The sequence below is a fragment of the Mus caroli genome, unplaced genomic scaffold (assembly GCF_978045245.1).
Source record: "Mus caroli unplaced genomic scaffold, Mus_caroli_1 scaffold_9, whole genome shotgun sequence".
In the NCBI taxonomy this organism is placed as follows: domain Eukaryota; kingdom Metazoa; phylum Chordata; class Mammalia; order Rodentia; family Muridae; genus Mus; species Mus caroli.
The window spans coordinates 40622138-40636699 of NW_028227264.1; the positions used below are offsets into that span (position 1 = coordinate 40622138).

The 14562-nt window shown below is 43.6% G+C and overlaps 1 protein-coding gene across 3 annotated transcripts in view; it reads right to left on the bottom strand.

The window, feature by feature from the left end:
* The window catches only part of Afg1l (AFG1 like ATPase), a 161205-nt gene that overhangs the window by 47969 nt on the left and 98674 nt on the right, over window positions 1–14562 (bottom strand). For all 3 annotated transcript variants that reach the window (XM_021174127.3, XM_085842799.1, XM_085842800.1), the window contains one exon: window positions 381–463. In XM_021174127.3, the coding sequence (XP_021029786.1) occupies window positions 381–463 (83 nt within the window). The remainder of the gene's footprint in view (window positions 1–380; window positions 464–14562) is intronic.

A 14562-nucleotide genomic window follows, 5' to 3' on the forward strand; every position in this document is an offset into this window, starting at 1 on the left:
ATACAGCAACAATTGGGGGGGGGATGGAACACTTGTCAGAGATGTCCACAAATAATTAATTCTTTTAGCACATTAAAAATACTCTCTTAATATCACAGCCTCTTTTGAGGGGACACTCATTACTTCCTGACCATCTGTCATTTCCTCCCCAAAAACCTAATTAAGGTTTCAGCCAATCACACATTAGAAAGGATGCAAATATGAACAGTTAAAGCAGTATAAAGAAGGTAACATCATCACATTTTGTTTAAAAATTATGAGATTCAGATTAGTCTTTTGGGGTCTAATAAAGCACTTGTTTTCTTAATCTTTCCCTGATAAGTCATTAAATTATAAGCTTGAAAAATTAGAAACCACACACACACAAAGAGAACACTTACAGGTAGTAGAGTTTTCCTGCAGGGGCGAGTTCCCTTTTCCGGTAATCTACCCCAGAATCCAGCTGGAGCGTATCACAATATTCCTATAATGCAGACACACACACAAAAACATCTTTTAAACCAGAAATAGATTTGAGCTAAGGCCCATTTCATGAGATGGAACCATACCCAACACTGCTTGGATGACCAAGTACCAGAGACTGGATAGCCCAGGGAAAATACCAAGCAAATACCAAATAAAGTCTTAAAAAAACAATTAAAATAAGAATGAGAAAATGACCCCCTAATGATATTCTGCTATACTCATTGATCAGTGCCTTATTCAGTCATCATCAGAGAGGCTTCCTCCTGCAGCAGGTGGGGACAAATATAGAGACCCACAGCCAGGTATCACACCTACACACCCCCCACACCCACACCCATGGGTGGGGGGAGAGAGACATTAAAACACTCAGCCCTAAATTTGATGTTTCTATCACATCCCTCCCCTAAGAGCTCAGGGGTTGGGGGTGGCGGTAGGGGTGGGGGGGGACAGAGAACACCAGGAGAAGAAGGCCCTCTAGACCAACTGAGCAAAGCTCTTGTGAGCTCACAGAGATTGAAGCTGCAGGCACAAGGCCTGCCTGGGTCTGCACCAGGTCCTCTGTGTATGTCCCGTGGCTTTCAGTTTAAGTGTTTTTGGGACTCCTGAGTGTGTACACAGCAGGTCTCTGATGCTTGTGCCTGCTCTTTTCCTTCGGTTGGCGTGCCTCATCCAACTTTAATGTGATGGTTTTACCTTATTATACTTTATTTTGTTGCGTTTTGTTGTTTAAAACGTAAAATTTTAAAAAATTCTTTGGAAAAAATTGGAAAAATGAAAAGTGAAAAACAAACAAAAAACAAACAAAAAATTCCTAAGGAATGTGTATGTGTGTGTATATGTGTGTGTATGTGTGTGACTGTATGTGTGTGCATGTGTGTATATGTATGTGTGTTTATGTGTGTGTGTGTATATATATATATAAGTATGTGTGAGTATGTGTGTATATATGTGTGTGTGTGTGCATGTGTGTGGTTCCTGAGATATTTCAATGAAATAATATAATGAACTTAGAAAACAATTTAACTCATGTAAGATTCATAAAACTGAAGTTGCAATATTAAATATTCCCAAGTCCAGCTTGTTCATGCCAGGGATGGCGTGACATGGTTCCTGCCCCTGGACCACAGCCAGCAGGGTGTAGGCCTCCACAAGAGTCCATGGTTGCTCTAGGCGTAAGGTTTGTTTGTATAAATACGCACACACACACACACACACACACACACACACACACCACTCCAAATATCTTATTGCAAAAACTCATGAACTTTGCAGCATCTACCTGGGTTAATTAGGGTTTTGATGGAGGGAACATGTTTATAAATATACACATACATACACATACACACATGTTCACTGAGCAGCAGAGTAATCCAGGGTGTTTAGGACACGTTAAGAAATATTTTTAGGATGTCCTTTTAGTTTGTATGAAAAACAAAAACTGAATTTTTAAAAATGTGATGAGGAAAAGTATCCTTATGACTTTATTATTTTTTAATTAATAAAAACTGCATTTTTCAAATCTCTTAGGCCAAGATACTGAGAACAGACAGTCCTTCCAAAATACTTATCCTAACATGTTCTTACAATGTGCTGCTGATATGTCAACCAATAAGGAACAGGACCTGTGATCTGTCCCGCAAATCTTTTACCTGAGAAAGGTGGGAATGCTGGGCATGGCGGGGCCATCAGCTCAGGGCCATCAGCCCAGGCTCAGGAGGCTGGGGCAAGAGGACTGTTGTGCATTTAAGAACGACCTGGCTATAGTGCCACGGCAGGCAATGCTGCATATACAGACCCTGCAAACAAACTCCAAAACACTGATGGCTTAGGGAGCGCCTAATTCAAAATACAAAATATAAATGAGGCCAAAGGACTGTTCTGTGATGCAATGCTTGTCTAGATGCAGGGAGCCATCGGCTTAGTCTCTAGTACCAGAGGGGGAAAGGGAGGAAAAAATTGGAAATAATGATAGTGCCCAACACCTGACATGACACCCACAGCACCTTCTTAGCTAGTAGTTGGAATATTTCCTCAGGTACTCTGAAGTGCCAGCTAAGTGTCCAACTGCCCAGAAGCCACCATGACACAAGAAAAGCTAAGCTCTCCGTGAAAAGATCCTGACAAGGATCTGCAATAACATGAAGACAACATGTTGACCAGTTCCCAGCTATTCCCACCACGGCCGTCTGCCATGGTGCGGAGGAAGTTGGACGAGCAGTTGAGAGCACAAGAACTAAAGGAAGTTAACTGTTTTTAAGCCTGCACATATTACAGGCATGGGCTGTCCACCAATGAATCACGAGAACATACGGTCTGGGCATACCTGGGAGGTAGCATCATTCTTCCTCCCAAGGTGTATTGCTGTATAGAGGCACTGGGCTCCTTCTCAATGGCCCAGGGCAGAAGACCACCCATAGGGGCCACAAGAACCCATCCTCAGGGTGGTCAGTGAGCCAGGGGTTGAGGGGTTTCTTCGTGACAGAGGCCTATCCAGGACATATCAGGATAGTCTAGGTAATCTCTTGACAGAGATCCAGAACACTAGACTAGAGGGTAGGAACCTGGGCAGTGTTAGGATTATACAGCTGCCATTGTAAATCTATTTTCCATAAAATAAGCTCCATGCAGCTGAACCTCTGACGGAATCAGACAGCTGAGCCTTGGCAGCACATGTTCCAAGAATGGACCCTGAACCTAACAAAATCGTGGCTTCTTAACTGCCTTGTCACCTGTCCCTGTCACCCAGGGCTTATCATTTAAATCCATTCCACGCCCCACTCCCAAGACTGCCTGTAACCCATCACAGCGGAAAAGGAGTGCAGCACTGCGCAAGCGCACCATCCCATGTTCTCCTTGCTTCATAGGACCTGTTAAAAGCAAAAACAAAAGCCATGCTCATCTGTCGCTCCCCACCTCCATCTCTCTTCTCTTCTACTTTGAGTACTGTGGGAAACCCAAGGAAAGAAATTTATCCTTTCCTTTGCCCCTCCTGTGATAGTGAGGGATCAGCCACCAGCATGATTAAAGAGATGGCCTTCCTCTTCTTCTCTGAGGAAACCATCCTGGACTGTGGGCAAGGGCAGCCATTCATCTGTTCCCTCTGCTGCAGACAGCATACCACAGTGAACCTGTTCGTTCAGGGCCATGTATTTGCCAGGTTCTGTATCTCTTCTCCAGTACAATTTATCCTATATGACTCACTATTCCTAATTTAGCCATAATTTCTTCTCCTTTTCTCTCTCTTTCTTTCTTTCCTTATTATTATTATTTTTTTCGGTATTAAAAATGAGGCTAATGGGAGTTGTACGAGCTTCAGTTTCTTTCTGGGTAGCTAACTTCTCAAACGTGAGTGATTAAGCTGCAGCAAATGATTGCATTGGTACTTTCTGTAATCACCACCAAGGAACACCTAATCAGCAGCTAAGATCTGTAACCAAAACCCCGGGATGTGAGCTCTTAATTGTCTGCAAGAGATTAACTCCCAGTTTATATTTTTAGAGGAAAAATAAACGTCAAATCTTCAGATTGTTTGCACTTACGCTAGCCTAGATCCTTCAAAGCACTTTGCAGATGGGTGTAAGAGACTCGAAGTTACACTGTCCCCGAGTTGAGGAGGAACCTAATGGATCTAGCCTCTAGGACATCCCCTAATTTCCCGGTACCCTTTCAAGCCCCGAGACCTCTTAACAGCACAGCAATGGTTTTCATGCATAAGCACTATACCAATCAGCCTCCGAGTGAAGTTTATTTTCAAATAGTTTGTGTATTTATGTACAAAGGACAAACACAATTGAATAATCTGGAAGTGCAATTAGGAAGACCTGGGGAGAACAGGAAGGAGATTGCAGATGGCAGTGAGTCAAGGGCTTCTAACTTTGGAAAGAAAAATATCCGAATAAAGTCACTGTACCTCGGCCACTGGCACTATCCTCCGACCGTCTGTCATTGCTACAGCAGCTCGGAATAAGCCCTTAGGGACCAGGGCTGTCACACTGAGTGGCTTTCTATAGCTTCTACTTGGCTCCCAGTCTGATGCTGGGACCAGAGCTCAGAGGAGCAGCACTTGCCCAACGTGTATGTGCCAGGCACTGGGTACTTCCTCAGGGCTAGAAAGCCAGGCGTGCTTTCCCAGTGTGAACAAAGGAACAACACAGCGGAGAAACCCTTCTGAAACCACAGCATATGAACCTCTAAGGAAAGCCTGAGAAGCTGTGCCTATGCTTCACACGCCTTACTTAAAACCTGAAAGCTTACTCTAAAATGAAAGAAAATATAAAAGTGGGGAAGAAGCAGCACAAGGCGAGTATTTATTTGATTGATTGATTGATTGATTGATTGATTGATTGATTGATTGATTTAATGTGCTTTGGTGTTTTGCCTGCACATATGTCTGTGTGAAGGAGTCGACTACTCAAGTTACAGTAGTGAGCTGCCAAGAGGGTGCTGGGAATTGAACTTGGGTCCCCTGGAGGAGCAACCACTGCTCTTTTCTGGTGTTTTTCAAGACAAGTTTTCTCTGTGTAGCCCTAGTTATCCTAGAACTCACTCTGTAGACTAGGCTGGCCTTGAACTCACAGAGGTCTGCCTGCCTCTGCCTTTCCAATACTGGGATTAAAGGTGTGCGCCACCACCACCCGGCAGTCAGCGCCCTTAATGACTGAGCATCTCTCCAGCCCCTAAGATGAGGTCTTATGTTACCTAAGTGACTATGTTAAATAGAAAGTTGAGGGATGAAACCATGAGCTTTTGATTGGTTTTACCTATTAGTAAGTAACAAATACAAAGAAAAATGACTGTCCTGTTTCAGAAAATAAAATAGTGTAATACCTTTTACTGCTTAATTCTTCTCAGAATGTTATCTTTCTGAACTAAATATGTGATCCATTCCATTCTTATTATTTAGCATGCACACAAATACAAGCATGTGCACACCTCAACCCCTACTTAGGAGCATAAAGTAAAAATAAGCCAGGCATAATGCTGCATGCCTTTAATATCAACACTCAAGAGGCAGAGACAGGCAGAGAGATATCTCTGAGCTTCAGACCAGCCTCGTGTACTTAGTAAGTTCAAGGCCAGCCAGGGGTACATAGTGAGATTTTTGTGTCCAGAAAAATACATTTAAAAAATTTAAATACGTCTCCTAGTCTTTTTTAAAAAATGTCTGCTAATAACTTACATGCCTTAAGTTTTTCCTAGATATAAAGAAATAATGGGGGGCGGGGCTAGAGAGATACCTCAGAGGTATTGGCTGCTCTTCCAGTGCACTAGATCCTTATCCAGAACCCACATGATGGCGCACAACTGTCTAACTCCAATTCTAGGAGATATGAAGCTCTCTCCTGGCCTTTGAGGGTACCAGGCACACACACACACACACACACACACACACACACACACACAGAGCATGAATGCAATGAGAATGGCAGATGAGAGGTAGGGATGGAGCTCATTTGGAACAGTGCTTGCCTAGCATGTAGGAAGCTCTGGGTTCTGTCCCCATCACACCATAAAACCAGATGTGGTGTCACATGCCTATAATTCCAGTGGTCACTCCGCAGAGGCAGGAGAGCTCAAAGAGTAAAGCCGGACTCAGCCACACAGTGAGTCTGAGACCTTGTTGCCAAACAGATGTGAAACATGGTTGTATATATTATTCTGAACTCAATTCATTTAGATATCTTGAAATTTTTATAAGAAAAAAATAAAGTTAGGTATAAACACAGGAAAGCTTTTTGAATACTATCCTACCTTTTAGGCTAAGAACAGAATCCCATGAGCCGGTGGCAAGTGCCAGGGAGAAACTGAGCCACAACCAGACAGGCGAGGAGTGGACATGTCTTTATTTTTCTGAGCCAGCTTTACACTCCAACAGCTTAAGAGTGTATGTGTGTGTGTCCTCATGCATGTGTGTAAGTATGTACAGGTGTATATGTGTGCACGTGTGTACATGTGTGTAGTGTATATGTGTGTGTATAAAAATTGGGTGTCTCTTGTATGACTCTCCAGATAACTCCATCGAAACAGAGTCTCTCCCTAAACCCGGAGCTCACTGGCTTTCAGGTACTATGCCCTGTGGATCTTCCTGCCTCCATCTCCGACACTGCTGGGGTTATAAGCATCTAGACTTTTATGCGGGGAACTAAGGACCTAAACTCAGGTCCCACTTGTAGAGCAAGCACTCCTACCTACCTGAGCCATCTCTCTAGCAACGATGATTAAAAACTTGAATACATAGCTTCTGCATTGTTTAGCTTTTGTCTCTAAGATGTCACACAAACACTCACTCGGAACAAAGCATCCCTACAATGCCTGCAGTCCAGTATCACCTTCCCCCTCCCCACAGGCAGGCACCAGAACCCTGACTCAGCACCACTGAGTCTGGCTTGCTTTCACAGCTTTATGGAGCAGAACCATACAGAGTGCCTTCTTTATGTTGGTGAGATCCCTGCTCCAGGCATCGTAGGTCACTAATTTATCTGCTGCTCTATAATATTTTCTTTGTGAGTCTGCCAGAACAGTCATACTTCTGTGGCTCTATTTATTTGTTTGTTTGTTTATTTATTGGTTTAGTTTTTGGTTTCTTAAGCCAGGGTCTCTTGTAGCCCAGGCTGACCTCTAAGTCACCAAACAATGAAGATGATCATGAAGCCCTGATCCTCTTGCTTCCACCTCCAGAGGCTGGGATGACAGCATGTACCGCAGAGCACAGCGCACTCCACTGTTCATGACAGCTGAGGCTTCCAGTTATTTCGCTTTATTTATACAGCAACAAACATTCTTGCATGTGATTTCTGCTGTGGTATGTCCATGCTCATGTTAGACAGTCCCACAACAGGAACCATTTGACTACACAGTAAGAATATGCTTAGCTTCAGTGGACATTAGCAGCTTTTTAAGATGGCTGTACTTATCCACACTCACACCAGTGGCATGTGAACATCCCTGTTCATCTGCTGCTGCTGTGATGGCAATTAAAACTGTCTGTACATTTCAGAATCTCACTATGTAGCCTGGGATAGCCTAGAACTCATTACTTAGCCCACATTGGCTCAAACTGGTGATCCACCTGTCTCAGCTTCCTAAGTGCTGAGATTACAGGCATGTACCACCACTGGCTTATAACTGGTGTGTGTGTCTGTGTGTGTGTGTGTGTGTGTGTGTGTACATGTATATACATGTATGGTACACATGATGCACGCATGTGAGTGACAAGGCCTGAAGTTTATGTTTGTGTCTTCCTTGCTCACTCTCCACTTTATTTTCTGAGGCCCTCTTTCTGACCCTGGAAACTGCAAGTCTGTACCAGTGTCCCTAGCCAGCCTGCTCCAGGGACCTGACTCTGCTTCCCAAGGGCTGGGGTCACTGGCAGCCATCACACCTATATGGCTCTTGAAAGCTTTTGGGGACAAACTCAGGCCATCACATTTGTGCAGTTAGCACTTTATCTACTGAGCTAACTCCACAACCCCTCACAACTGAATTTTAAATATGGAGACTGCCTTCCTTGAAATCTTCTTATAATTCATAAATATGCCACGCTGCTTTATATCACAAAACGTGCACTCCCAGTTCAACAAGTACCCGCCAACTTCAATACTTATTTTGGATCTGCCTAAGAACCACAAAGGAGCTGTGACTGCAAGCTGCTTCCCAGGGGACTGGGTAGCTAAGGATGGGTGAGGGCTTTCTCTTAGACAGTCTGGGAGATTCAGGTATTTGCCTCAAGTTACCCACCATTTTCTTTTCTTCCCAACCACTGGCAAATTTGATAAGCTGGTTTCCACTGCCAATTACTTAGTCATGTTCTCTCTCTCTCTCTCTCTCTCTCTCTCTCTCTCTCTCTCTCTCTCTGTCTCTCTCTTTCCTTTATTTTGCAATGAAGGGAACTGAGTTCTCAATAAGCTGTTTCAGAATGTCTCCTCCTTTCTAAAGTTAGCACACACCTCTCAGTACTAACTCTGAATGGCCCAAATTCCCTGAAACAAAAGACACAGACTGGCTGATTGGATTTAAAAACCAGGATCTGTCTGTTTTCCACCTCTAAACAACATAACTCACTGAAGGCAGACACCACCTTTAGAGTAAAAGGACGGGGCATGGCATCCAAGTAGATGGAGTGGGGATGCAAGCGGCCATTGCCACACTAATGTCTGGGAAGAGAAGAGAGCCAAAACTAGTGCGAAGAGAGTCTTTAAAGGTCACCTGATTATGATCGAGGAGCAACCCCTCAAGAAGACATTACAACTCTAGCCATGCACACACCAAACACTGGTGGGTCTAAAAGACATTAAGCCACAGGATAACTCCACAATGGTGGGTGGCTTCTGTACTCTATTATCACCAACATATGGGTCATTCAATCAAAAAATAAATAGATAAATGGAAACATTACAGTTAAAATGACATCATAGGTTAAAGGACATCTGTACAGCATTCTGTCCAAACACTGCAAATTACAGCTTTTCTTAGGAGCCCATGGAACTTCCTCTAAGTTGGATCATATATTAGAACACAACGCATGTCTCAATGCAAGAATACAAGAAGACTGAAATAACTTCTTAGAGCTGTGAGATGGGGTCATAGATCACATCTGATATGAAAGTTGGGGGGGAAGACTGTGGAGTGGGGGTGTAAGTGGGGAGGGAGGCAAGAGATGGGGCAAGGAGAGCACACCAGGGGGCCAAGCAAAACTAATGATACATGAATAAGCCATAAGGAAATCATACACTCAGTAACATTAAAAATGCAAATAGTTTGATGCAGGTACCCTGTGTGTAGACAACACTGTTGCGAGAAGCCACAGGCAGCTAAAAGTCCCAGGGCCAGAGGAAGGTGTGAGTGAATATCACCAATGCTGTTGGTTGGCTACCAGCACTAGATGGCAAGACCTTATTGCTGAAGAAACAACACACTTGGGTTGTAAGACATAGAGAAGTCAAGCTGGGACAGACCCTGAAAAGTTCCTCCCTGCTGGCTCACCCTCACAGTGCAGGGAGAGGCTGTGCAGGCTGCTGGGACAGAATTATCATCAACAATGGACCCTGCTTGCAACACCACCAGCCAGCTAGGCAAGATGTTTTACAATAGTGGCGCCATGATCTGGAGGTGATGGACTTTATGGTTGGATTCAAGTCCTGCTCCACACAAGGGAACTCACATCTGGTCAATAAACCCAGTCAAAAGGCCATGGCTAGGGACCATAGCTTCATGGGAGCCTAACGGAAATGATGTGCTGTTCAGATTGCCTTCTATCCAACTACGTTTACGCTTGCAGATTACCGATGCTGTGGGTTTCAGTCAAGCTTCTTTTTGCAGAGGGTGGTGGTAACTGTACCATGTTAAGTACTCAGAATACGTGACTGTTGTCGAATGCTCAGCTACAAGTAGGGCATCCTATCAGGACCAGGGACCATCACCAAAGGTGCAGAATGAATGTAAGGGGGAAGGAGATGAGGGACATGTCTATGAATGTCTGTAAAAGCTCTATACAGGACTGGGCTTACCAACGTCATGTTATGGGTGGGGAGAAGCTCTGGAGAGCCCACCCCTCTCTGAGGGTTTATACACAGTTCATGGTGGTAGGGTAAAGGGATGGGGATATGAGGAGGAGAAACGACGATTACTTCAGTGGTGTAGCCAGTGGGAAGGTGCCCATACTTCTCTGCATAGCTCCTAAGTTTCACGTAAGCAACCCTAGTGAAATCCAGAGAGATAGCAAAACAATATTAAAAATTAAAAATCGGGGACACGGGCTGGTGAGATGGCTCAGTGGGTAAGAGCACCCGACTGCTCTTCCGAAGGTCCAGAGTTCAAATCCCAGCAACCACATGGTGGCTCACAACCATCCGTAACGAGATCTGGCGCCCTCTTCTGGAGTGTCTGAAGACAGCTACAGTGTACTTACATATAATAAATAAATAAATCTTTAAAAAAAAAAATCGGGGACACGAAAGCAGAAGAGGACTCACTGGAAGGAGGGAGGGGGGTCAACAGGAGCTGAGGGGAGAGGCAGTGCGAGATATGATCAAAACACAGTACATGCACGTGCAATAATGCCTTGATGAAACCTGTTATAAATAATCAATATGTATTAATCCAGAGGGGGAGTAAGGATATGGCAGGGGAGCCCAGGGCCAGCACTGAGCAAAGCCAGTCCAAGAGAAGAGCCACATGTGTTAAAAATGTCAGGACCTTAGAGATGGAGCAGCTGCCTTAGCTGGTTTTATCTCTGATCATAACCAGTGTGCCCTGGATGCTGGACACCGAGCTATGGAATTTACTGTTTGCCTCGCTTCGGTTGCTTTGATCCAGTCTTTTCTTGTTGTTTGCCCAACCTCCCTCTTGGATTGGGAATGTTTGCTCTGTACTACTATAGATTAGGAGTATGGAACTTGTAGGTTTGATTTTATAAGGACTCCCAGCTAGGCGACTGCCTTGAGTCTCAGGAAAGATTTTAAATTCTTGAACAGTGTCAGATCTGCTAAGACTATGCGACTTTTGAAGCTGGCTTGAAGTCATTTTGCACCGTGAGTGAGCTCTGACCCTTTGGGGTTCCAAGTGTGGGATGCTCTGATTTGAATGTGCAGCGTCTCCTTCCAGCTCATGCTTTGAGTCCTTGGTACCCAGCTTGTAGCAGTTTCCAAGGCCGTGGAGCCCTTAGAAAGTGGGGTCACTAGAAGCAGGCTTTTGAAAGTTGTACCCATCCCTGATTCAAGCCTTGTCCTGTGTCCTGGTCCATCATCAGGACTTTCTGCCAAGGTGAACTGAAACCCTCTGAAACACTGATCATTGAATATAAACCAATATAAACCTACCCTCTCTTAAGTTGTTTCTGTCACCATAACTGCCTGGACTTCCTCTTCTTTATATTTGAATAAAATAACAAGAAAAAAACCCTCGTTCTTCTAAATGGCAGCAAAAAACAGAAAGCATCCAGGTTGTCAAGAATTATTCGAATGGATGAGGAGTAGCGTGTCAAGGAACAACACACTTATGAAGCCAACACACATCCAATGAAGGGAACTTAATAAAGCCACTAGGAAAGTGTACAGAAGAAACAGATGGTGGCCTTGGTACTGAGCCACTGGTCTGGTATGGAAAGGGATTTCAACAACTCAAACCCCAAGAGCCTAGCTGTAGAATTGGGTTGTAAACACAACCGAGATCCCAAGCAACCACCCTTCTAAAGCAGTGGAGTTTTACATACGTCACTGAAAATACGCTCAAGGTGGCCAAGCCTCCATTCTTTCCAACAGGGCAAAGCATCAGAGGTCGGTGGGGTAGCTGATCAGACTCCACATGCAGCACTGAAGGAGTGAGTGTCTCTGTGGTCAGAACTCTGAAGAACAGTTCAGGCAGCACCACTGCCCCTGTCCACAGAAGAGAGACACCTGCTGCGAGCAACTCTGCTGTCTACCAGGTCTTGTTTGGCAGGCTAACGATTTGCTTTCTTCTAATCTAGATAAACCGACTTCCTTTATAACACTTCGAGGGGGTTGAAAGAAGGATCAGCAGTTAAGAGCACTTGCCTGTTCTCTTGTTGAGGCCCCAGATTTGGTTGCCAGCACCTACATAGATGCTCACAACTTCCATCTAGTTCCAGGGGATCGGACACCCTCTTCTGGCCTCTGAGGTACCTGCATGCATGTGATGCACTTAAATTCATGCTAGCAATATATCATACACACACACACACACATACACACACATTAAATAAATAGATACATACATGCATAAATACATAAATAAAAATTTAAAAGTATTTGGACTAAAAAATGCAGTATTTATCATCTTTAAAATATCAGTAAACACTGTAGAAAACCTAAACCAGCTATTTAAAACCTTGAATGCCATTTAAGACCATTTCAGTTCCCTGGGCCAAGCTACTGATCCAGTCAGAAGTGATAAAATATTGCCCATATGCCACTACAATCATATGTTGGCAACTGATTGATAGATACAGATATGCCTGCATATGATTCTAACAAAAATACTTTAAGATTTAAAACTGTCTCTTCCTGAGGAGGGACAGACACATGAGGTAGAGTGGAAAGTGGGTACACTGGGGAAGGAAAGAGGTAAAAGGGGGGCCTCTGTTACTTAGTAAACACGCACACGCGCACACACAATCATGGTTACACTCTTAAGCCCAAGATGTATTTCTTTACCACCAATAAAATTTTACAAGAGAAAAGACCTTCCTTCAGGCACTTTGTGTATTGTACCCCACAAGTGATGCTCAGGAGATGCTGATAGCTGAGTCTGACTGGATTCACAATCATTGTGTGTTGCCAGCCAGCTCTGTCTTAGCGCACAACTGCAGCTAACACTGCAGTCTTTCCCTGCTGTTGACTTTATCAACAGTGTCCTCAATCCTGACAGCAGACAGAAAGGCACAGTGATGGCGGGCAGGTATAGAGAAGGTCAAATGTGTGCTCTGAGACAATTCTTTTTGGAATAACTGTCCTACCAAACTTAAAACTAACCTTTATTTTCTCCCACAAAAAGAAACTATGCAAGATATCTTCCAGGGTAACAGGAATCTCCCAGAGTAAATGTCACTTTGAAAAAATCTAGATTATTCACAACCAGAAATCTACTTAAAGGATTTTTTTTTTCTTCTTCTGTACAAGTCACGAAGGTAAGAAAGAACTTGCCCACCTCACATGAACAGAATGCAATACCTTGCTGGCTGTACTGGAAGTGTGCAAAGCTCACAGCACACAATCCTTATAGTCATACTCAGAAATCATGGGGTTAACTAAATCCCAATAAAATATTTAGCTTCAAAACCAGTCTCGGGGGCTGGCGAGATGGCTCAGTGGGTAAGAGCACTGACTGTTCTTCCAAAGGTCCTGAGTTCAAATCCCAGCAACCACATGGTGGCGCACAACCACCTGTAATGAGATCTGATGCCCTCTTCTGGTGTGTCTGAAGATAGCTACGGTGTACCTATGTAGAATAATTGACTGGAGCAAGTGGTGCTGACCAGAGCAAGTGGGGTTGACCGGAGCAAGCAGAGGTCTTAAAAATTCAATTCCCAACAACCACAAGAAGGCACACAACCATTTGTACAGCTAAAGGTACAGTGTACTCACATACATAAAACAAACAAATAAATCTTTAAAAAAAAAACAGCCTCTGATCTTCTCTGTACACTTGATTAATAATAGTTTATGGTATCCAACATAGCATGTATAAAATTCTAAACTCCAGTTCTTCTCTTTCTTCATTTCATTTGCTCAACTTTGTCTCTGCCATTGTTCATTAGTGCTTTTCTCTGAGGATGAAGAGACAACTTAAGTCAGTCTAACAGTTATTCCTACTAAAAGAATCTGAGAGCTGGGCGTGGTAGTGCATGTCTGTAATCCCAGCACTCAGGAGGCAGAGGCAGGTGGATCTCTGAGTTCAAGGCCAGCCTGGTCTACAGAGTGAGTTCCAGGACAGCCAGGGTTCTGTGTCTTGGGGGGGGGGGGGGGAGAACCAAAAAAAGAAAGTCATTGAGGAATAACTTTAAGCTGTTAGCTAAAAACAAGTTTTGAATCTCATTCCATCCAACTCATTGCCTCTCAGACCATGGCCAAATGAGGAAGGCAGATTCCACATCTACACAACAAAGATAAAGAATTCTTATTTGAAAAAAATGCAAAATAATGTATTCTCTCCAGAGGTTATAATGTATGAAATATGCAACTATAATGAGCACACACATCCTGTACAACATGGTCTGGTGGAAAAAAACTCTCAGGAAAGAACAGAGTCTGGATTGTAAACCTGGTTCTGCCACTAGCTGGACAATCCTAAGGAAAATGACAGTGCAATTTAAAGATGACCTACGGAAGCTCTTGGTTTTTCTGCTGTATTGAAAGTACACAGATGTGTGGGATGATTGGAATGGTTGTGTGATTTACACACACACACACACACACACACATTACTAGTTTGGGTTATAAAGAATTTTAAAGGTTACTTTAGATATTATGAAAGAGTTTAACCAGATAACCAAATTTTACTAATATATGTATCATACCAAGCATTTTAGGCTAAGGAATAGAATATATAGATTCCCAAGCATCTTTGAAGAAATGACAAAGT